General features: G+C 48.1%; 8 protein-coding genes across 8 annotated transcripts; 2 read left to right on the top strand and 6 right to left on the bottom strand.

Annotated features, from left to right (window-relative positions):
* Nucleotides 1–353: 353 nt before the first annotated feature.
* On the top strand, nucleotides 354–2,149 carry BC939DRAFT_470784 (uncharacterized protein). Its single transcript, XM_051558158.1, has 8 exons — nucleotides 354–549; nucleotides 673–749; nucleotides 850–928; nucleotides 1,072–1,135; nucleotides 1,274–1,405; nucleotides 1,556–1,630; nucleotides 1,745–1,778; nucleotides 1,887–2,149. The coding sequence occupies exons 1-8, from the start codon at nucleotides 488–490 to the stop codon at nucleotides 2,048–2,050; spliced, it is 687 nt and encodes a 228-aa protein (XP_051406073.1). The 5' UTR covers nucleotides 354–487; the 3' UTR covers nucleotides 2,051–2,149.
* Nucleotides 2,150–2,240: 91 nt separating this feature from the next.
* Nucleotides 2,241–6,021, bottom strand: BC939DRAFT_470781 (neutral trehalase). Its single transcript, XM_051558157.1, has 5 exons — nucleotides 5,471–6,021; nucleotides 4,815–4,911; nucleotides 3,119–4,664; nucleotides 2,775–2,981; nucleotides 2,241–2,635 (listed from the first exon to the last, which is right to left on the bottom strand). The coding sequence occupies exons 1-5, from the start codon at nucleotides 5,612–5,614 to the stop codon at nucleotides 2,299–2,301; spliced, it is 2,331 nt and encodes a 776-aa protein (XP_051406072.1). The 5' UTR covers nucleotides 5,615–6,021; the 3' UTR covers nucleotides 2,241–2,298.
* A 572-nt stretch (nucleotides 6,022–6,593) lies between these two features.
* Nucleotides 6,594–8,438, bottom strand: BC939DRAFT_67861 (uncharacterized protein). The gene is made up of 6 exons (XM_051561827.1): nucleotides 8,343–8,438; nucleotides 8,121–8,228; nucleotides 7,739–8,012; nucleotides 7,519–7,611; nucleotides 6,868–7,390; nucleotides 6,594–6,763 (listed from the first exon to the last, which is right to left on the bottom strand). The coding sequence occupies exons 2-6, from the start codon at nucleotides 8,148–8,150 to the stop codon at nucleotides 6,682–6,684; spliced, it is 1,002 nt and encodes a 333-aa protein (XP_051406071.1). The 5' UTR covers nucleotides 8,151–8,228; nucleotides 8,343–8,438; the 3' UTR covers nucleotides 6,594–6,681.
* Nucleotides 8,439–11,580: 3,142 nt separating this feature from the next.
* On the bottom strand, nucleotides 11,581–13,249 carry BC939DRAFT_533920 (uncharacterized protein). Its single transcript, XM_051561720.1, has 2 exons — nucleotides 12,699–13,249; nucleotides 11,581–12,552 (listed from the first exon to the last, which is right to left on the bottom strand). The coding sequence occupies exons 1-2, from the start codon at nucleotides 13,118–13,120 to the stop codon at nucleotides 11,598–11,600; spliced, it is 1,377 nt and encodes a 458-aa protein (XP_051406070.1). The 5' UTR covers nucleotides 13,121–13,249; the 3' UTR covers nucleotides 11,581–11,597.
* Nucleotides 13,250–14,343: 1,094 nt separating this feature from the next.
* Nucleotides 14,344–15,815, bottom strand: BC939DRAFT_470773 (uncharacterized protein; the record flags this gene model as incomplete). Its single annotated transcript, XM_051558156.1, has 2 exons — nucleotides 14,344–15,411; nucleotides 15,488–15,815. The coding sequence occupies 2 exons, from the start codon at nucleotides 15,813–15,815 to the stop codon at nucleotides 14,588–14,590; spliced, it is 1,152 nt and encodes a 383-aa protein (XP_051406069.1). The 3' UTR covers nucleotides 14,344–14,587.
* A 1,971-nt stretch (nucleotides 15,816–17,786) lies between these two features.
* Nucleotides 17,787–18,784, top strand: BC939DRAFT_67766 (uncharacterized protein). The gene is made up of 2 exons (XM_051561826.1): nucleotides 17,787–18,205; nucleotides 18,314–18,784. Exons 1-2 carry the CDS (start codon nucleotides 17,908–17,910, stop codon nucleotides 18,466–18,468), a joined length of 453 nt encoding a protein of 150 aa, XP_051406068.1. The 5' UTR covers nucleotides 17,787–17,907; the 3' UTR covers nucleotides 18,469–18,784.
* A 272-nt stretch (nucleotides 18,785–19,056) lies between these two features.
* Nucleotides 19,057–20,588, bottom strand: BC939DRAFT_67702 (mitochondrial Aminomethyltransferase). Its single transcript, XM_051561825.1, has 3 exons — nucleotides 20,364–20,588; nucleotides 19,812–20,241; nucleotides 19,057–19,705 (listed from the first exon to the last, which is right to left on the bottom strand). Exons 1-3 carry the CDS (start codon nucleotides 20,483–20,485, stop codon nucleotides 19,193–19,195), a joined length of 1,065 nt encoding a protein of 354 aa, XP_051406067.1. The 5' UTR covers nucleotides 20,486–20,588; the 3' UTR covers nucleotides 19,057–19,192.
* Nucleotides 20,589–21,455: 867 nt separating this feature from the next.
* BC939DRAFT_404431 (WD40-repeat-containing domain protein) lies at nucleotides 21,456–23,336 on the bottom strand (the record flags this gene model as incomplete). The annotated part of the gene is made up of 9 exons (XM_051552796.1): nucleotides 21,456–21,529; nucleotides 21,636–21,714; nucleotides 21,814–21,967; nucleotides 22,083–22,183; nucleotides 22,277–22,480; nucleotides 22,612–22,709; nucleotides 22,820–22,931; nucleotides 23,026–23,138; nucleotides 23,255–23,336. The coding sequence occupies 9 exons, from the start codon at nucleotides 23,334–23,336 to the stop codon at nucleotides 21,456–21,458; spliced, it is 1,017 nt and encodes a 338-aa protein (XP_051406066.1).
* Between the last annotated feature and the right edge of the window lie 209 nt (nucleotides 23,337–23,545).

The raw sequence follows: 23,545 nt of genomic DNA, 5'->3' as shown, positions 1-23,545 counted from the left end.
CAATGTCCTCGATCTGCAGCTGCAGGACCGATGGGAGAGGAACAGGAGAAGGAGGAGGAAAGGGAAGAGAAAGATACCGCGCATCGATGGATATTGGCATGCATGTGTGCATGCTACCGACGGGGGATTTGTTTCAATTGAACGGAAGGGAGACTCTGAAGGTGCAGCGCCCGGAAGAAGGACCCTTTCTTTTCTTTTCTTTTTCTGAAACGCGGTCTTGTGCAGTCACGTCTCTCTCTCTCTCTCTCTCTCTCTCTCTCTCTCTCTCTCTCTCTCTCTCTCTCTCTCTCTCTCTCTCTCTCTCTCTCTCTCTCTCTCTCTCTCTCTCTCTCTCTCTCTCTCTCTCTCTCTCTCTCTCTCTCTCTCTCTCTCGCTTCTCGCCATCATCATATTTTCTCGCGATCAGCTCCACCTTCCTTCCATCTCCTTCTCTTAATCACTCAACCGCAAGGAAAAAAAACCTCCCCAAGGGTAACAAGGCAACATCATGAGGAACTCATTCACCCGCAGCATCATCACCTTCGCTGCCACCATCGCAACTCTCATCAGGTACCATCAGGAACAAGGGAAACAGGAACCCTGGGGCTTCCTACACTTGTCTGGTTAAACCAAATCTCACAGGACACGCCGCTGACACCCTTCGTCTTTCTTTACTCGTTCTTCTCTCTTCAGCTTAACCGCCACTACCGCCTCGGCTGCACAGGTCTATGGAGTCCTCAATGGCGCCGGCGAGAATCCTCACCCTCGAGGTAACTCACCCATCTATACCCAAATCGGATAAATACAGCTGCAACAGTAACGGCAGACGATCATGATTCCGTTACTCAATCATATCCCTGCAACGTATAGATATCTCAGGTAGGACGCGTGTTATTCTCAGTGGCGGCCAGTACTCTGCCATGATCACAAAGGATGGCAAGTTCGTCTTGTAAGTTTCCTCTACCTCTCAACCTCACAAAACGAAACTCGCTTCAATGGATGATCTTGCAACCCAGCAAGCAACACCTAACTGACATCCTAATATCGTCTCGTTCGATCGACTATCTTCTTTCTTTGATTATTTGTCCTTAGCCCTGACGTCGCTGCAGGAAGCTATCTTCTGGAAGTTCAGAGTCCACAATACATCTACCCAACTGTACGCTTTATCCTCTAACAACTTCCACACATCATCTCGACGTTTATCACCAGCACCCTCAGGATAATAGACTCGATTCACTCAAACTCCTTAAAAACCTCTTTTACACCTCCGTCCGGGAACTTTACTCCATAATAGGTCAAGGTGATCGTCTCTGGAAATGACTCGAAGGCATATCTCGTCAGTCTGGGAACCGACTGGTCCAACAACGACAACGTGCTCCAGATCCCTCTCACATTGAACCCTCGCGCTCCCGCCTCTTACTTTATCGTACGTCTCATTTTTCTTTTGTTGTTGTTTTTGTTTGGGAGATCGTCAACCAGAACATTATGGGAAGGGATCATCAAAGTCTGACTTAGCATGGATTAACACCATCTCCTACCGTATTATATATGACAATGCTATGACTCGATTTGATAGCCCCGCGAAGGATTCAAGCTGTCGCATTTGTTCGCTAACCCCATGATGCTCATGATGGGCTTCAGTGTCTTGATGGTAAATGATTGGTCCCTCAAGATCGTTTGCTATATTTGCTATTCCCGCCACTCATCTTCGGATACCAACCCTCACTCTCGCATTCTCGCACTTTTCCCCTTTGATTGTAAATAGCTCTTTATCATGCCCAAGCTGATGGCCAACATGGGTAAGTATATCCACCAAATCAAATTGGAATCGGTTATATTGGCGCATAGGATGTTTGTCATCAAAACCCGTCGCTAATGCTTTTTTTTTTTTTTTTTTTTGCTGTTAGACTCCGAGGCGATGGAGGAGATGCAAGGGATGCAGGAGGCCACTCAGATGCCGAATTTTGAAATGCCTGATATTGCCGCCACACTCGCCAAATTCTCAACCGGCGGCGGTAGCACCAGCTCTCAGCCTGCTATTCAGGGATCGTCAACAAAGAAGAGACAGTAGAACACAACACTGGTCGATGCCTGTTGAGTTCATGCACATGTAGTAAAGGCTCATTAAGAATCAGTCAATAGAGAAAACTAAACCTCCTTGTCAATTTACAACCTAGTTTGTTTGGTCTTTATGAATTGGTTTGTCGAGTTTTACTTGAATACCGCGAAAAGAAAGGGAAAAGATATATAATGCAGTTATGAAGAAAAGAAAAAAAAAAAAAAGGAGGCAAGAAAACGCAACTATACATATGCATTGATCTACGTTCGATGGGGTCGAACAAGACGCGTCGTGACATCTGGCGGCTGTTCCACAAAGCTCTTGTTGTGGAGGTCCTTCTTCTTGCTCATCTCTAATTCTCGCGACTTGAACACAATGTTTGGATCCATCACCGCACCAAGGGCTCGTCTCAAGCCTCGATCCATGTATCCCAATCCAACTTGGTAACTGGCATTCATCCACCCGAACCCCTCACGTGGGATAAACTTGAAGTCCACACCAACGTTTCCATACTCGACCTGGACCTTGTGTGTCATCTTCACAATGTCGAACTTTTCGGGAACCACTCCGTTAAAGTCCACAAATGACTTTGTGATACTATTAGGATCCACCAAAAAAATAAACAATTGTGCATTGCAGACCAACAAATAAAAGCATGTTAGTTGCGCCTCCATAATTTCATACATCACTCGTAAAATCAGATTCATACAACAGAATGGTATGGAAGAGAACTTACGTGTACAACCACCTGTAGCAAGTGCGCCTGGCCTCTTCGATAAAGCCATAACGTTCAAACCCAATCCAGGAAATGATCTGGTGAGGTGCCCATCCGAAAGGAAAGTCCCACTGACGGTTAGGCCGTGCCAGGGTAATAAAGCCGCGGGACGATTCTGTGCCCGAGACCAATCCTCCCGTCACCTCAAACAACGGTAACGCCGAGGTCCTATTTACACAGAAAACGCCAGCGATAACACGCGCATGCATAATATTAGAATGGTTAGATATGACGCGGCTCGATAGCGAAACCAACTGAACAAGGCGACCGAAAGATAAGCATTAGCATGTACACAAAATACTTACATCATCCTCTCAGCTTTCTCACGATCTGCACATCCAGCCCACATGGTATAGAATGTCGTGACGCTCTCGTACGTACCCATCGCCTTCAACCGGGTGTCATAATCAAAGAACATCCCTCGCTCTTCGTTCCAGCAATATTGGTTCAATTTTTCCTGACGTACGCGCGCTCGCTCAAGCCATTCTGCAGCTTTATGGACCACCGTCGCGGGCCGATCCTTCGTGTCCAACTCCACAGTCTCGTAGCTCTCAAAGAACGGAGCCTCGAACGAGTCTCCAAAGATCGTCTGGATCGTATCCGCAATATCCATTTCGTACTTGTACAAAAGTGCGTTCAAATCAACAGTCGCGATATCCGCACAACAGTTGTCTAGTCGGTAAGTTGTATCGTGTCCGGACTCCCGAACCGCGCGGTCGTGCTTGAAGTACGTATCCAAGGCCGGTTCAATCACCGTGCCCTCGTTATACATGTGGCTGTATTCCTCGATCGACAACCCCATCGCATCCGCAAACGGTTTGATGACATGGTCAAAGTGCGTCGCTTCCGTCTCTGGTGGCATGCCGATTCCCTCGCTATAGAATCTCGATAGACCTGTTTCGGGATCAAGGCGAGGCTCCGACATCCAAACCGTGAAATACTCCTTAATCGAGGCCGTCAATGCCACCGCGAGCCATTGCTTGTTCTCATCCTCTAGACTCGGCGGAAGACGGTCATAAACCTTGAGCATCATGTCCGTCAGGAAGGGTGGCTGTGTTCTTGTCAAATAGTAACTGCGGTTGGCGTTCAGGATCTTGCCATAGTGCTGGATCTCGTACACGAAATTGTCGACCATACCCTTGGCCAACTCCAAACGACCGTCCACCAACAAACCGAGCGACTCAAAATACGAGTCCCAGCCGTACATCTCGTTGAACCGACCACCAGGCACCACAAACGGCACACCCTTCAAGGTCTCATGTCCATCCTCATCCACATGCTTCGTCATCGCCAAAGCCAAGATCCCGGGCTTCTCGTTAATTGACTGGACATATTTTGGGGTAATGTCCTTAGGAAGCTGTTCTACCTGCAACTGCAGATTCGGCTTGGTAATCTTTACACTGTTGTAGTACTCCAGAACCTCATCCTCACCATAAGGAACGTAGATCCGCGGAGCTGTGTTCTTGGACCGGTTCTTGGGATCATTCGAGATCATCTCCAGTCCTTCGGCATCGATTCGTCGAGTCAGACCATCCCAAAAATGATGTCGAATCATGCGAGACAGTCGATCAACAGGGTTCTCGTTCAGCCGCGCCTCGTCCAAGACTACGTACTTTCGGCCGTAGTCCTGTGCCAGTGAGAGTTCCTGAAGGAGGTTACTGAGCATGTAGGTGCCGCGGACATCATACTTGTTGAACCCTGCTGAATCGGCGGTTCCGAGGGTGATCACCTTTGGCCCGATATCATTGACCGTGATCTGAAAGTCTCCGTCGGTGTCTTCCTGCTCCAGGATCAGTCGCTGTGTCTCTTCCACATCAATGAGAAATCGTCGTGGTTTGATGGCCTTGTCGTCTGCATTCGATTTAAAAAAAAACCACACACACACGAAAAAACAGATATACTTATCAGAATCGTTCCGTATGCTACAATACTGCAACATTTTCATGGTGATGATCCGCCTCCACGGCGTCATCCAAGACATTTACAAAATGATGAACTTACCATGCGAGCCTCGTCGCTGTCGCCTGTACTTTGTGGTGCCAGCACCCGTTAGCGGATTTGCGGCGTTCTCGGTGGTCTGGCTTGCAGGCTTGCTGGACTGGTAGAGTCAATCAAATTGGAAAGGTACGGACAGAAAAACAAAATAAAAAAATAACCGGAAAGATAGGATGGAGTTAGTTCCTTTGAAATAGTGTCCTTTGAGTTCGCGCCGCGCAACCACAAAACGATTATCATGCATGTCAATTGGCGACTAAAAGGATCGGAGGGAAGGGATAGAAGCATCGACAGCAAATAATTCAGAACGAGATAAGCCCTGCATGAATATAGCATGCGCAAGAGCCCAGTCATGCTTGGTTTGCATGCAGATGGAGCAGAAGGACGAATCAAATAAACGGGAGCGACAAACACGAGTTTCCATTTTTGCTGACGTTCTGATCGTCATTTGTCCAAAGGGCAAAAGGTCCTTTTGCTGCCCTCTCCTCTCCCAGACATCCCCAGGCCGATAATCTCCTTGGATGCGGCTACAAAGGGGTGGGGCGAAAGAACAAACCCTCACCCTCCAAATATGGCTCTTTTCCAACAGAGCTGTGAAACAAAACACATCGCCGGCCCCAAAAATAAAACAGATCCAGATCATTAGAAACCAAGTCACTTACGCTGCTAAGGGTCCGGTGGCGGGAGACGTAGTTTGCATTGGCATAGTACTCGTTTGCTGGGACGGATGTAGCAGAGGGAGGGATGGGCAGTCCTGGGGTGCCGTCTGACATCCTCATGCTGGTGAACTTCTCTGTCAAGTTCATGATTAAGTAAGTATGTTTGGATACACACACACGCAGACAGAGGAAGTAAAGAAAAGGGCTCTCAGTAAAGCAATAAAAATAAAATGAAAATAAAAAATAGGGTGCTTGTTCAGCTGAATAGGAAAGTGGAGGTGAGTGGGTGATTCGACGAAGGAATGAGAAGGAATGGAGATGAGGAAGAAGGACGAGAAGGAAAAGGAGGGAAGAGAAGGAAAAGAGAAATACGACGTAAGGGAGGATGAAGGCTTCAAGAGATTTTCCAGCCTGTGACAATGCGTCCAGGTGCCTCCTCCAACCCTGCACCTGCACTCAGGATGGACCAATAATGGATCGTCATCGTCCTTGGTCCCCGCCCTCGTACAGAAAAAGCCAGCTTGCCTATTCTTTTTCTCTTCCTTCCTAAGGGGTGGGGGGAAACAGCGCACTGGCGCCATCCTCAGCCCATGTGTGGTTTTGCTCCCCTTATTGTCCGATTGGTTCATGGGAACAACCACGGTCCATCCCGTTTGTTCTTCGATCTGCCTTCTCCTCCTCTTTCTTCTGCCCATTGTCCACTAGCATCTTTTTTTTTAAAGAAACGCAACAGCAGAAATGACTCTCCAATGGTCTCTTCAGAATAAAGAACAAATCGGTCGATCTGATCTTGGACATGTCGTCTCGCGTGAGTCTTTTGTTCCAGCTCCTTATCATCCCTTCGATCCTTTAGTCCCTTACAAAGGGCACTTGGAACAGCCTGTAGCAGTCTAAGGATCTCATCCATCCTCCGATGGGTGGCGGCCGCAACGATGTGCTCGGAACTCAAGTATGATCATCACAGGCAGGCCTTTGAGGTCATCATGATTTCCTTTTGCGCACTAGCCACGTTCAGCGATAGGTTTCAGAAATAAAGTTTATTTCATCCTTGATTCAGTTCAACAAATAAATCTAAACACGTCACTTGGGTATGAATACGTCCGTACGTTGAACTCGTCACATCGCAAACGCGTTATATGGGTAAAGAGTAACAATTGTTATTATTGTTATTTATTTATTTATTTATTTTACAATGGATAGGTTGTATTGGGGGTCTACGCATCGTAGTTTCCATAGTGAAGGGCCCAGAATCCGGCGACCAAGAACACCGTTCCGATTACATCGATCAGCGACGTCCTATTATTATACATGACAAGAACAAGAAAGATAGTTTAGAAACCCCATTATTACATCTACATGAACATGCTTCGACAAATTTGGAAAAGTCTGAGTAGACTTACAAAATTGGCAAGGCATAGTTGTCCGGGTCATATCCCCACCTCCAGAACAGATGCGTGATCCACCTCGCCATCGCCAACGAGATCACCACCAGACTCAGTGCCACAATTGAATAACCCAACACCAACGCGCCGCTCCAATGCATATGTCCCAGCCCCAGCACTCCAATGATCACCAGGAACAAGATCTGGATCGGGATATGCACCAAAAACAGCGTCTTCTCCGTCTCCCGGTAGTTCTCCTTGATGTTCACATGCAACGACGTGCTGATCCGACTCGCGTAGATCGATCCAATATTGCCCGTCAACCCATTCAAGACCGGGGAGACCAACGCCATCCCGGGATAATCGTCGATGTATTGCTCCAGGGTCAGTCCTGCAGTACTAGCGATCACCATCGCAGCAAACACAGGACTCCAGCCCTCCTTGGCCACCTCGGCGACATATTTGTTCCGGCGTACGTATACGATCCACGCGGGGATGAGCGCCAGCAAAATGGCCAGCATGATCGCTGGCAGTGCTGTATCTGGTTGTTATCAAGAATCGAGTGAAAATGAAAAGAAAGGGGGGGAAATGAGTATGAATAAAAGAACGAACGCGACATTCCTCTTGTGAAGCTGTTGCTGTACAGATTTACCGACATTGAATTCTTACCAATGAACTTTTGCAGCACGACAGAGCACCCTGCTAAAATGACCAGTGTCACCAGATCTCCGAATGACGATGCCAGCGGACAAGCAATATTATCTACGGCGCACGGACAGGAACCAGTAACTCTTCTCATTAAGCATTTTTCTTAATCAGCCAGAGATAAAACAAAAAAAAAAAAAAAAAAAAAAAAAACATTTTTTCTCCCCAGACTTTCATCACTTACCAGGATTAATCTTATACTGACGACAGACCAGGACAAGTCCACACATGAACCCGCCCAGTACAAAACTACTCATGGCTGCACAGACCATACTCGCCGTGATCATCAACGCGATCTCGCTGAAGTTGTTCGTCGTAGAATGAACTATCATTCCGAGTCCAAACGAAAACAGACCAGCAACGGATCCCACCGCCAGACTCTGTAATTGGAGCAATGCCAAGTTTCCTTTGATAAACGCATTACGCGACACCCGCTGGTCCAAAAGTCCCATATTGGCCTAAAATTTGGGTAGAAAACCAAGTTTGATGAGTGAGCCCAATGTACTGTTACTTTGTATTCAAGGGGGAAAAAAAAAAAAAAAAAAAAAAGAGTGTTTGCTCCTTACAGCAGTAGAGAGTCGACTGGCCAGATTCATCTCGAGGTTCCCTTTGAGGTTGAGCAGGATGGGGATGAGGATAATAAGCTCCGAGATGTTTTCAAACACTGGCCAATGCTGTTTGTTTACATAGAAAAGAAGACGGATATGAAAGGTAGTTTTTTTGTTAGATAGGTTTGCGACCTTTTCCATGCATTGACCTCATATATATGTCGCTGTTACTATCCGTACCTGGATCACATCGAGCAGCCATCCCGCGCAGATGAGGCCAGCGACAGCCAAGACCAAAGTTGTTGACGCCTAGAGGACGCAAAAAGTTATAACGTAGTTAGTAAAAAATAAAAAAAGAGGGGTACATTGACGTTGTCCATGTGCTCCTGTCCATATTGCTGAATGTCACTCATGCCACAGATCCTTCTTGTCTGTCTGCGTGTCGGTGATGTCCCCATAAATAGCTTTGGGCAATTGAGATCGGGAATCAGATTTGCACTGAAATCATTCTTCCAGCCCTATATCTATGGCCCACAAGAACACCACTGCGAACCGCAGTGTGGGTAGTGATTCTACGCTCCAGCCCATCGACTACCAGTCATCAGGCATGTGCACTAATCCAATGGTCCATTCCGCGTCTTCTCATAGCCTTTCGCCTTTGATAAATATAGAAAATAGGTTGTGCAGGGGTGATGATAATGGGGCCTTTCCTGGGAGGTTTTCTCTTACCTGCATCAACAGTCCATCTCCTTGTCCGTCCTCTCCGCCATAGTATCCCGTCCCTGCTTCTTCCTCGTCTCGACCAAAGGATCGTCGTTCCGGTTCAGAATACTCCATATCCTCTGCGGTGTATTTCGGTGGATGTGATAACTCCTTTTCTGCATAATCTCCTCCTCGCAAAAGCGGGGACGACGTCTCGACAGCCACCATAGCCGTAGCATTGCCACCAGAGACCGATTGCGGACGAATGTTGGCACTGATCCTCCACGTTGACCGATCAATGACAGTCGCACTCGCCGTTGTGGTCGCTCCTGAAGGCGATGCGGCCACAATTCCTAGTGACGTCCTCTTGTGCGAGAAGCGTTGTTGGTGGTGATGCTGTATAGGAGAGTCCGCTCCTGATTCGTCTTCCCCTTCTGCAAAGACAGTGGGAAGAGATGGCTGATCAGGCATCGAAAGGATGGATCGGATGCTGCTCTGACTTTGGGATCGATGCCGGAAGTGTCGGTAATTGACATTCTGTTGAGGGGAGTGATAATGCTGCCGATTGGAGAGAGGACTGGGATGACCGCTGTTCCCACTGCTGGTATTGCTAGTGTCGGGATCGTCGTCGCCCTGGCTATGTTCTTGTGTGTTCCGTAATGGACTGTAGTTCGTCTGGGAGAACGGTGAGGAGGAAGCAAAAAGTTTGGACATGATGCTAAACCGGCTTTGGTGTGTATTAAAAAGGACTAAGACTAAAGGCGAGCTGGTTCTCTGTTGCGCGTTTGCTATCCTTCGGGGTGAAGGGGAGCGAACGAGTCCAGGAGGGGTGCTGGATTGCAAGAAGGGATCTGCTATAGAAAGCAGAAAGTCGCAAGTAGGGATCGAATTGTGTGCAGCTGCAGTATAGTTTGTTGATCGTATCTTAACGCGTAGGAAAGGTAAGACAAATAAGGTGTTCAGGCACTGGTACAAACGAACAAATCGGCACTAGTGGGAGGGAAGTATTTTATAGAAAAAGGGCTTGAGTGGGAATCAGGGGGAAGGCAAGGTAGAAGAGGAATCGTGGAATTGGGAATCAACACATGCAAGGTCGAGATGAACAATACCAGCGACGAGGTAATGAGTTAAACAAGTATGCAAAGGAGGAAGAAGATAAGTTGGGCTGGTTTGAATAGGTATGCAATAATGTGTAACTATGCGCGATAAAGAGAATAGAGAGAGCGAATCTATTGGAGAGGGTCGTACAGAAGGAATGAGGAAGAAAGGGACGAATGAAATGAACGAATGAATGAGGGATTAAGATGAGAGAGAAAGAGAGAAAGGACTTTGACTGAGCGGTAAAGAAGAAGCTCTTTGGCATCAATATGGAATCAATATTACCTTCACGCGCTAACCGCTATGAACCACTCCTACAGTGTACAAGAACCTGCTGTCTTTTTTATCACTGGTGCGATAAACAGCAATGTTGCCCATCCTCTTTCGTCTTCATGGTAACACACACATCTGAAGCAGCACCTTGAGCTGGAATGCGAGTGGAGAGGGGAAGGTGCTCTGCTCTCGAGAGCCCTCGTTGTTGTCGTTGAACAGATGTCTATCAATCCCATTTGTGCTTTGCGCATCAAAATAATGCTCAACTCTACGTGGACATATGAATAGTCAAGGTTTTTTTTTTTCCTGTGAGCACAAGGATAAACGGGTGGAAGTCCAGGAAGGTAACCTGCAACAGCTACAATTACCGACGGATTGGACGTATTTCAGCTCCTTTTTTAATTGCGTAAAGGTCTTGCCCCCTAGTCTTTTTCTTTTTATACCATATCGCATGGCTGCATGTCATTTTACTAATCACAGCGATCCCTGCTCTGCGTTCGCTGAGATCCAATAACAATGATCCCTACATACAAAGATGCGCAGGGAACAACCTGCATCAGGAGCATAAGGACAAAAATAAAGACAACCGATCCGACGCAACATTTTTCCCAGAGCAAAGGTGTGCCTGCGAACAACGTATTTCCGGTAACATTGAGGTACCTTCTTTCTGTCGATCAAACTGGGCATCGAGACCTCAGGCTGGGCAAAGCAGAGTGATCCTTCGATCAACAACAGGGACAAGGGCACGAGGGGGTTCGGATATGTTTACTGTGTTTATTCAAGATATGTGTAGAGATAATGTCAAGTTGCTAGATGAGGTTCTACTGTGGTACGTATTGCTTCCTTTTATACAGACAGGATAAGATACGCATTGGTAAAGGCAAGACAGACAAAGCGAGACGAGGGGTGTCGTGCTGGATACCCCTAGCCCAGACTGGACAGAGGAAATTGGTTCCTGACACACCCCTGTCTGGGCTAAGCAACCTGGCCGGGGTCGCGACACTGGGTTCCTTTTCTCTTTCAAGGCGGACCGCATGCTGCGATGATGGGTAGAGCTGCGCCCATGTATCTTTATTTCTCTTCACAGATCATAGCTGTGGCGATACGTCCATGGTGTACTCCAACCTTCGTGTCGATGGTTCGTCTTGTAACCGTATACATATAACAGTGATCCATTAAATTTGATGCAAAACGAGAGTATCGGAGTCGGTGGCAACCATTGAATATAAACGAAATGATCTCAACAAATAGCACACCTGCTAATAATCCTAGGCCAGCAAAACTAATTGACGTCTACTGGCTTTAATTGACAAAGTATCAGTCTATAGTACATAAGGACATGATTGCGGACGAAACAAAGTAGCCTCTTTTCTTTTTCTTTTTTCTTTTTTCTTTTTTCTTTTTTCTTTTTTCTTTTTTCTTTTAGACAGCTCCACCCCTTTGAGAGACCATGGCAACAAGAGCAGCACCGATGCATCCTCCATCACGCGCGAGCTCCAGGCGCACACGCGAGGCACGATCAGCACCCAGGATCTGCGTCAACGCATTCATCATCGAACGCGAAAAGTGTGGGTATTTTTCAAACACAGATCCGTCAATGCCGATTGTCGTAATCTCGCTAGGATCGTCTAGATGGACAGAGCTTCCGTTCGCCTTGTACAACAACGCCGTACACGCAGCAGCAACCATGACGGCCGACCGCTGGCCGATCGCATGCACGAGCTCATAAACCTTGGAGCAATCTTTCGTGGAAAGACCCTCAATCGCAAAGCTGGTCTTGAAGACACGGGCCACGGCAGCGTGCTCGGAACTGTTATCAGACTCGATCGTAGACATGAACAGGGTCTTAAATGACTTTTCAACCGTGAGCAACTCGGGAACTTGGCCGTCCAGGAACTCAAAGAGGGCGCGACGTTCGATCAAGTCCACAAGTGCTCGGCGGAAGAGCTCGCCCAGGTACAGACCCGAGACCATCTTCTCGAACTCCTGGAATTTGGGCACGAGCGAAAAAGCGTCGATGTCCTTGTCGTATTGGGTCTGAGGCAGATAGGCGGCCTTGCCCATGGCATCCCACTCGGTGTTGAGGATCATCTGGTCGCAGGATGGGCCCTCGTATTTTGAGACCTCGCAGGCGCGCTCTATGTAGGCGGCATTGGTGCCTGTGGCGAGGATGACGCCGATCTTGGTCGAAGGTGAAACATACGCATGCGAGACCAAGGTACCAACGGTGTCGTTGATGATGGCCGAGACTACGACGGGCACGTTCTTGCGCTTGAATCCGTCCTCCATCAGGTCCTTAAGGTCTTTGCCCATCACATTCGAGAGATCAAAGCCCTTGCCCATGGCCAACACCTTTCCTCTGTTCACTGCAGTCTGGCTAGAGATCGGAGAAAAAACGCGATGTTTAGTATACTCTGTCTTGGAGCCGGAGGGGACGTAGTTCGGACATTGAATGAGAAAAACAGAATGTGCTTAAAATCGCGCCCTTCAAATCGACCCAGTCCTTCTTGTCTGACGACTTACTGTAGTGCAAAGGAAAAGGTTACACCCATGTGAAGTTGCGAATCGCCCATATCGACAGCGACGTTTTTGAGCAGTGTTGCAGTGCAGTCAGCGATCCAGTCAAACATGGCCTCGCCCGTGCCGGTCTTGAGCTCCTGAGTGATCTCGTGTTTCTCCATCGTGACGCCAACCTGGCCGTCTCCGAGCAGATGCACAGCCGCGGTACGAAGGTTGGTTCCACCCATGTCGATGGCCAGGTAGAGGCCGGTCTCCTTGCCGGTGGGTAGGTGGGTGATGAAGGATGGCTGCTGGGTGATATTCTTGAGATCCTTTGTGCTGAGACCCTCGACGAGTTCCTCGGTCAGACCATCGATAATCTTCTGGACCTGCTTCTTTGAGAGCACAAACGCATTGACGGTGTCTTGAAATGTAGAGATAGTCATGATGTTCGTCGGCCGCTGCGGTTATTCAGTGGTAACAAGAGTAATTGGTGAAGTTGCAAAAAAGACGTGTTATTGTGAAGAAGCAATGACAGAGAAAGGTTGGGGTGAAAGGAAAGAGGGAAAGAACAGAACACCTTTATAACGCTGAGATCCCCACTCCCCTCCGCAGCTCCTCATTGGACGGACACACAACGTAATCTTATCTCTGTTCTCATGAGGAAGCCTTTTTTTTTTCATTCTTTAAATGGCCACTACACCTTTTACGTCCTACCGTTCTTCTTTAATCATGTCGTGTCTTTGTTGTGGAGAACAGACCAAGCGGTAGACAGCAACAATACAAAATAAGGCCCTCCCCCACACGACTCTTCCTCCTCCTTTCAAGTCATCAGATTACCTCGAGAATTATGGGAATGGAAAGGGTATCTACCCTAGGGTTTGCATAATCAAGTCTCACAGTCGGAAGCTGTAAACAGCAGCGATCCGCATCAAAGCCTTCAGTTGGTCTTTTGGGGGCATCACGGTGTCGACCTCTACATCCGATGTTACTTTGATCTAGACAAACTCCTATTAACATTCAGGTGCCGTAGAAATGGTAGAATCAATGAGGAAAAAGGACAAACGGATGTCCAAATAGAAATGTGTTGGCTAGAGAACAAACGGATCGATAGCAACGGTCTCAAACGCTGTTTCCTCTTCCTCTCCACAAACAATGCTCTTCCCTCCTTTCTTTGTTTGTCCCCACCCTACGCATCGAAGAGTTGACTGGCTTCTGCTACCCATTCGCTCACAGAGATACATGTATGAAGGTGTGATCGCGCCCGATAACGCGCATGCATCCCCGGTGTCTGTGTGATTGTTTCTCACCTAGTGTTGATCAAATCAATAACATAAATGGGCGCACCTGTGCAACAATTCGGATGGAACTTGAGCCGAAATACAACTCCTGATCTTTGCCTAATATGCACACAGTCCTCTCCACATCCAGCGGCATACCTCTCCGAAGGAGTCGAAGCCGTGAGATCCATGATTCATGCTTGTTTTGTTGGCGACAAACAAAAAAAAATAATCAATGATCAGATTGATCAGCACTCCATAACTTCTGCTTGTTCCTTCTCACTTTTTTCTCATAGTTTTCCGCCGATGTGTAGACTAGCATGTTTTAGGGAAGAAGAAGATGGGGCGCCTTCTTGGTACTGTTGCTTTGGTTTATTAAAGAGGGAAACCTCAGTTGTTCCTGGCCTGAGATGTTTTCATCTCGAAAACTTTAATTGACGAGATAAACCCTTTGGGACAAAATGATTGGTAGATCTTTCATATCTTATCGGTGCCTGCATCATAACAATCCTACGATCCTCTCAGTGCATGCGGTCTGTAAATTGAGCGTGAAACAAATGTGCAACGATAGACAATGCGATGGTAATGCTCTCAGCAATGGTGCTAGTTGATATTCCTGTCTGCTTGACCGCCCTAATGGCGACCTTGGGTCTTTGTCCTCTGCTGATGTTGTTGATCCGCATACATCTTCATCAGCATTGCGACCAAGGCCTCCTGGAACTCAAAGCACCCCCTCTGTCCCTGGAATCGCCCTTTCAAGACCTCCATCACATAACTTCCCAAATCCACCCCCCGAAACGGCACCTGGGACCTCTCTGCCACATGCCTCACACACATCTGAGCCACGCTCGCAAACTCTCGCCCCCATCCAAAGTATATCTCCAACACATTCTCGTCCGTCACGACCTGCTCCAACTCACACAGATGCCACTCCATCCACACAATCGAACTCGCACATTTATCGAGCCCGTATTCTCTTGAGAGCAGGAATGAGGCGCGCCATTGCTCGCTTCGGGGGACAAAGCCCTCTTGTGGCAGACGACCGGAATAGATAAAGCCAAGCATTCGTTCGAAAGCTGGGCGCAGATCGATGGTTGCTCTGAGGACGGTAGTAAGGGCACGTTGATAAGGGTTGCTCTGGGCTTGGGCCATCATTTGAGAGAAGACTGGGAATATGGATAGAACGGCGTGATGAGCTCGGAGGCGGTCGAGGACCATGCCGGCCTTGGAGAGGAACCGGAACTCGACATCGGAGGTCGGGATGTGGTGTTCGAATTGGGTCATCATCTCGACGAGGGGGTCGATGTTCCGTGCGACGGGATCACATTCTGAGAGTGTTAGGGTGTGGGTCCAATGCGAGCCGTCTGGTGGACCGAGGAGTTTGAGTGGGTAAGAGGATAGGATGATGCGGAACTCGTAGTGACCGTCGATCCAAATGTCTTCGCGATCTAGGTAAACTTTTTTTTCTTTGTGTTAGGATCTCTGTGTGGTCTTGATCCGCTTTCCTGCTACCAAAAATGGAGAGATACTTACACTCGATACCACGCTTGAAGAGATCATCGCTTTTGATCTTCTTACTCAGCAATACTTCCGTGCCTTCGGGGTCTTGATCAAGCGATGGGATGATTTGAAAACTGCAGCAGAGAAGGAAGTCAACGCGGTTGGCCACTGTGGATGGCAAGGGTCCTAGGGCACCTCGGATCGTGGATTTGTCCTCGAGGATCGACAGTTGGCACATCCAGTCGTGGATCCCAGTCTTGGCGATCGTTCCAGTCTGGTCTTGCGTCTGCAGTTCAAGCGTTGCTTGGTATGGGATGCGAAAGTGGAGAATGCGGATATCGTGCGCCATGGTTGAGGTCATCGTTTGAAAGGGATAGGAAGAAAGAGTGAACGGAGGATGAGGCTGGCGACATACATGGAAGCAATATGAATGATGTATGGTGTCCACAATCACCGAGACATCGAGTGATCGCTGCTGACCTGCATTTCTTTATCTTCAAAGACACGTCTGATATCTATTCTTCCTTCTCTTTCTGGCCTCGTCCTCAGTTCAGCATGTTCCTTGCGTCACCATCTCCTGCAGCTTGTTCGGGCTACCTCTTGCTCCTTCTTCTCGGAATCTTCTTGCTGCTAGCAAGACCATGCACTTCCATCCTACGATGGAAATCAGCATCCGCATCCGCCGTCGACGAGGATCGACGCGAAGAACCTCCTCTCCATCAGAGTCTACAAGACACTGTATCTCCACTTGACTCGAATCGACTGTGTAAGACCTGCTGCATCAAAACACAACAGCTGAACCACACGAGTTTTATTGATAGCATTGATGTTGCTTGCCACCATAATAGATTCATCCAAATGGGACGAGGCTGCAGCTACAGAGGAATATTCAATCATGCAACAAGCATCAGGTGCTCTCTACTTTTTCCTTCGAATAATCGCTAGATGCTTGGCGGCAGATACGTGTACTATAGTCCTTCGCAGCTCATAGCATCGACATTCCCCTGATCTAGATGCGCTGAAAGCGTACGATTACAAGCCCAACTGCTTCAAAAAGGCTGCCCGCGCCTTGCGCCAGGGTTGCAAAAATATCGACACGGACGAAGATGAAAAAACAAAATGTAAATATCACGACAATAATACATACCATAGCTGGAATGACCTCATTTGCAGACAAGGACAATGACAACGACATTCATTCTCACGCCTTTATATTTCCTCATCTCAGATGCGATACGTCTGACGGGGTGCGAGATATCAACGGCCAATATGCCTGTGCCGGTCGAATGTCGAGCGATCAGTTCGTTAGAAGGTCGGCAGGACAACAAGGTATCCGCATCTGAGATTGCGCACTGCGTGCAGTAAGTTTTATGCTTGAAAAACCTTGTATCGAGACGCGTTGTTTGGGTTTCGCGTTATTCGAAAATGTCCTAACCATAAATGCATAGATCTCTTGGACGGGTTCCTCAGCTGTGGACATCGTATTCGGGATACTTTCGCGAGGTCAGAGTGATGTGTCTGGCGGTCAGGTATTCTCTCGAGCATGGTAAGGCATCTCGAAAAACAAAGAATTCGTTTACGGAATTAAAATCGTGTTTACTCGTGCTCCGATGACCTACCTTGAGAATAAATAAATAACTAGATGATCTTCGCAGCTTGCAGAGGAATCTCACGCAGTCGCATGTGGATCAGATAAAATTATTGAGAGAGCAGCGACGGGAGCTGGAAGAGACCCATCGAGTCGAGACAACGCGCTTGAAAGAAATCCTGGATTTGCACTCAACGATTTCGCAAGAAGTAAATTCTATGCTGGTAAGAATCATTTGCTTTCTTCTCTCTGACCTGTTGATGCAGCTCAGTATAATAACTTCTCTTATCCTTGCCTGAACTTTTTTTTTTCGAAACCCATAATAGTCGTCGGCAGGTGCGGTCCGGAATACTCTGGGCACGATCTTTGACGATGTGTCCAATATAGTGCGCCATAGCAAAGAAGGAGCAGCTCAGCAGAGCAACGCACTGACCAGTCTGCAGGAAATGAATGGTCAGATATTGAAAGCGTATCAAGGCAGCATGGAAGAGGTATATATCATTTATGTACCCAGGGATCGTCTTTCAAGGGCTGGATCGGCTATGCGCTGTAAACTGATGTTCAATCTGACGGTGTATACATAGACGTTGAGATTTATGTCGCAGGCGATACGCCGATGGCATGAAGATTCTATGGTAAAATCGGTGGACCCATTTTCAATTGCATATTTCATACCGCTTGACGCAGGTAGGTCCTATGTTCATTCTCATACGTTTGTCAGTCTAAAATCTTAGAGTCAAGTGAGAGTTTGGACGGCGTCGTGAGTCATATTGGTGAGGTCAAGGGCTATCTGGAGGACCTTAGAACAGCAGCCTTCAATGGCACATGGTCCCTTGTGAATATCCAAGACACAGCCGCCAAAGAGATGAATTTGACAACACAAGCGTCGCTCTCCAATCTGATCGCAACGCTCGACGCACTCGAGTCCCATAGCCAAGTTTCATGGCATCATATGATGGACAGTCTCAGGGCCGGGAGCACAAAACTCCATGCAGAAGTGTCGACGGCGATGGAGGAGACCATGTCAGACATTGGACACATGGCCACGACTTCGCAGGAGAAGATTGAGGAGCTCAATCGAATGGTCAATGAGTTCCAGACGAAACAGGGAGACGTCCTTTGGCAGCTGCAGACCATTCACGGGACCTGGAGATTTCTTACAGGTGAAGGTCCTCGTAATGGTTGATCAGCATTGTCGACCATCGGTCGTCAATAGCTAATGGTTTTCCTTGCTTTACGATTACCATATGATGCGGTATGATATAACATAGGTGCTGCAGTGGAGAGAATGTCTATAGTTGAACTCGCAGCGTCGGTCGCGATCCTCGGCGCAGTCTTTCTGATTAGCGGTATCAGGGCAGCCTGTAAGCCCCGGATCGTTGAGTGTACCATTAATTCAACAGCACGAGTCTCTGGCAACGGCTGACCATTTATTATACAGTGCTACTCGTAGTGTTGTCAATCCTCGCTTCCATTGGCTGTGAAAGATTGCCGTTCCGGATGTCATTCCTGCAGGGCCTCCTGACTGTGATCAGCTTGAAAATTTGCGCGCACACTGTTCGACGGTATCGCCCTTCTGAGGCATCATCCAAGGGCCAGCAAGCGCGTGAGTCCGATGTCGTTATGCGAGGTAACCTGGTGCAGCATATCGACTGTGCGCACGAGGGAGATGTGTTTGACAACGAGATCAGTGTTTACGACCCTCCGCCTCGGTATTCACAAGAAGTGGGAACGTTGATCCATCGCCAAGTTACGCTTCAAGATCGCGATCGAAATGAGTACACATACATGCTGACTGATTTGCCAGCAGAGTTGTATGATGATGATATTGACTACATGGGCGAATCCTTCGGTCTTTCGCTTGGATCGTACACGTAGGAGGAAGCAGAGCGTTTACATTTTTTTGCAGAAAGCATTTATTATTGCATATACAAAAGCGAAGAGACAGTCAAGCCGTTCACGCCATTTTTTATGTGTAATCGAACGACTTATTAGTTTTTTTTATATTCTTTTCTCTGTCTATGAGATGACTGCAGAGTGAATGAAGTGAAAGATGAATGTACAAGCGTTGCGGTGTGAAGGAAAAAAAGAAAAAAAAAGTGGTATTCGTAAGTGCCATGCCCATGGCTCACAGTTCAAAAGGATGCTTTTTAAACCTTGTGGTAGCCGGCAGGGACGAACGGCATCTTCGTGACCGTGGCCTTCTGCTTGCGTCCACGGACCTCAACCTGAAGCTCCGTTCCGGACTTGTGGAGCCCATTCTTCACATATCCCATCGCCACGTTCTTCTTCGTCGAGGGCGATGGGCAACCAGACGTGATCTTGCCGACCAACTCTCCCTCAGCATTGAGAATCTGAGCACCCTCACGAGCGGGCGCGCCCTGGACGACGAGTCCGATACGACGTTTGCTAACGCCGTTCTTGAGCTGATCCAGGATCTTGGCCGCACCCAAGAAGCCGCCCTCGGCACGGCGGCGTTTGCCGATGGTCCAGGTCAGACCGGCCTCGACTGGAGTGATGGTCTCGTCCAGATCGTGGCCATAGAGGCACAAGCCAGCCTCGAGACGCAAGCTGTCACGAGCACCCAGACCTGCAAGTTCGACGCGAGGATCTGCGATGAGAAGCTTCGTGAACTCAACGGCGTCGCTGTTAGGGACTGAGATCTACATAATTTTTTTTTCAATGGCGACAAGTAAACTCATTAGAATCGGTTGCTCCGGACCTTGCAATCAGCAAACATTCCAGTGCAGGCGTCGTTTAGTGACATACCTCAAAACCATCCTCGCCCGTGTATCCGGAGCGAGCAACATGGCATTCAATACCCTTGATCGTCATGAACCGCCCATCCATGAACGGGAAATCCCTCAAATCCTTTCCAACCAACTCCTCAAGGACCGCAGCAGCCTTGGGGCCCTGAAGGGCCACGAGTGCGTGGTCGTCAATGATCTTCAGGTCCACATCCCCACCCTTGTTCTGAAACTCCTTGAGATGGGAGCGGATATGAGCCAGATCCTTATCGGCACAGCCGGCGTTCGAGACGACATAGAGCGAATCCTCATGCTTGCAGATGATAGTGTCGTCAATGATGCCTCCCTCTTCATTCGTGAAGACCGAAAGAGTCGAGGAACCGACGGGGAGGTTCTCGATATCGGCAACGGTCAAGCTCTCGTAGAACTTGACGCGGTCCTTACCCGTGATTCTACATATGGACGAATAGGTCAAAAAGGATATAAAAAAACAATAGGGTGGTTAGGAGACAGGAAGGATGTCGTTACGATCGAAAACGTCGGCCAATGTGCGTGTATTCTTTCGTTCTCTTACCTGGTTGCCAACATGTGGCTGACATCAAACACGGAGGCATTCTGACGAGTCCAGTTATGGGAGGCTCCGACACCGAGGTTGGAGTACTGGACGGGCATGGACCAGCCAGCAAACGGAACCATCTTACCACCGTTCTCAACGTGATAGTCGTGCAACACAGTCTTCTTGAGGGCCTAAAAAAAGCATCATGCCAGGTATCAAGCCAAAATTCGCTGTTAGATGCAATTGCTCTGGCTCTTTTACAATACTCTGATCTGCTTCTGTCTGATCGTCGCCTAGTCTTCACATATGCATGCTGAAAGATCCACTACAAGCATTCGGTCAATGTTCATGCCACTCCACAGTATGCCGATGGTCCCCTGGCATGCATCTCAACATATCCAAGTGTCCATTCATATCTTGCAATTTGTTCAATGCTCCAATAGCAGTCTGACAAAGAAACGAACGAATGGCATGTTGAGTCATTCCTCATTCACAAACCAACACTATTTCTCGCATCCTGAAGCAAAGTCCTTACCTCGCCGGTAGCAGCGGCCGAGTAGGCGCGCTGGGTGGAGCGGGCAACGCTCGAGGCAGCGGGGAGTGATCTGGCGAACCTGAGGGCAGACAGCATGATTATTGGATATGAGAGAAGACGGGGTGATTGCGAAGGCGGGAAAGAATGGAGAGGGTAGCGAGGGGAAGAAAATCTGGAGAGGAGAAAGAAGGAGAAGGAGAAGATGATGAAGAAGGAAGAGAGGAAGAAAGGCCGGCCGCTGGTTACCCCCAATGATAATGGTCTCTTGGTGAGAAAATGGGACAGAGGTCAGGGCACGAAGAAGGAACGGAGAGCAAATTTTCTTTTTCAAAGTTGACTCGGTGGAATGGGGTCGGCTTCTTATTCGCTCGCACCACAATTGTGCGAATAAATTCATACTGCCCGCAGGGAGCCAACTTCGACCACCGAGGCAAAGAGGGTTCTGGCAACTTTGCCCAGACTGACCCACGCGTCGCTGTCTCTCTGTCGGGGAACACAGGAATCCATCTTCATACACCGAGTCTAGTCCTATGTATATTTTTTTTATTTTTCTTTCTTTGACTGAGCCTCGACCACTATCTCTGGAACGCGCTGGGGCCATCCTCTGCTGATACAACACTCATGCATCTCCACTCCTTAGTATATGTCGCTATTAAATACACCGCAAGAAACAGATAAAAAGTATTAGTGATCTGGACGTGTCATCCTGTTCTGTATCGCACCACGCAATAGCTCATCGGCCCCCGAGTCCGCACCTTTCCACAGGCGAACTTTCCCATCGTCTCCTGACGACGACAAAATCGTTCCAGTAACATTCCACTCGACACGCCACACCTGTTATATCGAAAAGCAACAACATCGGGTACCAGTTAGTGCTGCACAAGTTGTATCCTCAATTGCCACTCAACCACCGGTTCCTGATCACACACTCACCTCGGCATTGTGATCTGCAAAGTCGGCAATACACTCCACATGGAACAGCTTACGGGTCCATCCACCAACTAGTGCTCCTTCCTCACGATCGTCCGTCAACTTGAATATCCTGACATGTCCGTCTTTGCATGCTGTTGCAATCAAGTGATAACTCCTGCAATACCAGTTGTATACATAGAGGATAGTGCAAATATAAGAATAACTTTGTCAATTGTTTGATCCGCAATTTGATAACCACCCTTCGCACACGAATAAAGATTTTTACTCACCTCCCCATATTGGGCGCCCAGCTCACATCATGAACCACATCTCTATGTCCGTCCAAAAGCTCGCACGCCTGCCATTTGTTGTTCAAATCCTGTCTAAAGATCTATCCAGCCATGACGAAAAATCAGACCTTGTTCAGCATTTTACTGTTCATATCATCAAAATCCGTTGTGTTTTCCCGGACTCTTAGACCGACCTTTGCAATTTTGTCCTTCGCACAGCCTACGACCATCATCTGAGCCGTGAATTTTGATGTGCACCAGGACAGGCAGTGGTTTCCTTCCTCATCCTTGCTGGGGCCCTCCCCTACAGGAAACGAGTCGATCATAGTCCAGTGTGCGAGACTTGTCACATCCATAGCCTCGTAGATCTTGACCAATCCATCTGCAGCAACAATGGCCTAAAAATCGTGAACGAGAACCATGATCAGCCACCTTGTCGCCTTTTTCCCCCCCTTGTAAATGTGGTGTTTGCGGCCAGCGCTCTTCAGACTGCGAGTGTCTTAAATGATCCTGTTTGATCCTTTCATACCAAGCGAAGACCCAGGTGGTTGGGTGCGAATTCAACATCCTGGACAGTTCCGTTTCCGTCTCTCAAAGTCGCAACTGGCGTCCATTTTTTGGTCGCATCTATCAACGACAAAGATGCGTGTGTGTGAGAGGAGGAAAGAAGGTGCGTTCAATACTACTTATGCATCGAGTGTGAAATGACTAAGCTATTCCCCTAAAGTCCTGCTTACCGTGATAGCTCTCTTCCCAGACAATGACGCTTCGATCAAAAGAACACGACGCGAGCACCTGGCCATACTCTGGATGGGCCCACGATGTCTTCAAAACTGCGCATGAGTGGGCCTACAAAACAACATGATAACAAGTCAAAAAGAAAAAAAAAAAATGCCCCATATTGATTAGAACCACTGCTTGACGGTTACTGTGACACTGTTACGGCCTTGGAGCGGTTCTGAGTATTGCTTGCCTTGAATGAGATGGTTGATTCCCAAATGCCATCCGTTTCGTTGTAGTCCCAGATCTTGATTTTCTGATCCGACGAGCAGGTCGCTGTTGCAGTAGAAACAATGGAGAGGACTGTTGAGTCAAAGTGCGCCTGGTTCTTCTGGCTGTCTTTGCGTGGTGAGACAAAACTTGCATCAGCAAAAGCAAAGCCCTGTCATTACCAAGTCGGTTTCCGTAGTAGTTGAATGCAACATCGTGGATGAGATCCTCGTGGGTGCCGTCGAACTTTGTCACCTGGTTCATCCTGTATAGTTGTCGAGTAATGATAAACCTCCTGCTAAGTCCTGTCCTGAAGAGTCCACAGAGATAAGTCTCTTGTCGAAGAAAAGAAAAAGGAAAGGCTGTGTTCGTTGTCGCGTCAAGTTGGAGGGTGACTGTGCAATTGATTCCAGGAAGAGTGTCAATTTGCTCTTCCTGGAGCAAATAATACTTTCAAGACGAAGAATTGGGTC

Source organism: Gamsiella multidivaricata, assembly GCF_025024155.1.
Source record: "Gamsiella multidivaricata strain RSA 2152 chromosome Unknown BC939scaffold_149, whole genome shotgun sequence".
Taxonomy (NCBI): Eukaryota; Fungi; Mortierellomycota; class Mortierellomycetes; order Mortierellales; family Mortierellaceae; genus Gamsiella; species Gamsiella multidivaricata.
This window is presented reverse-complemented; position numbering and strand designations above follow the sequence as displayed.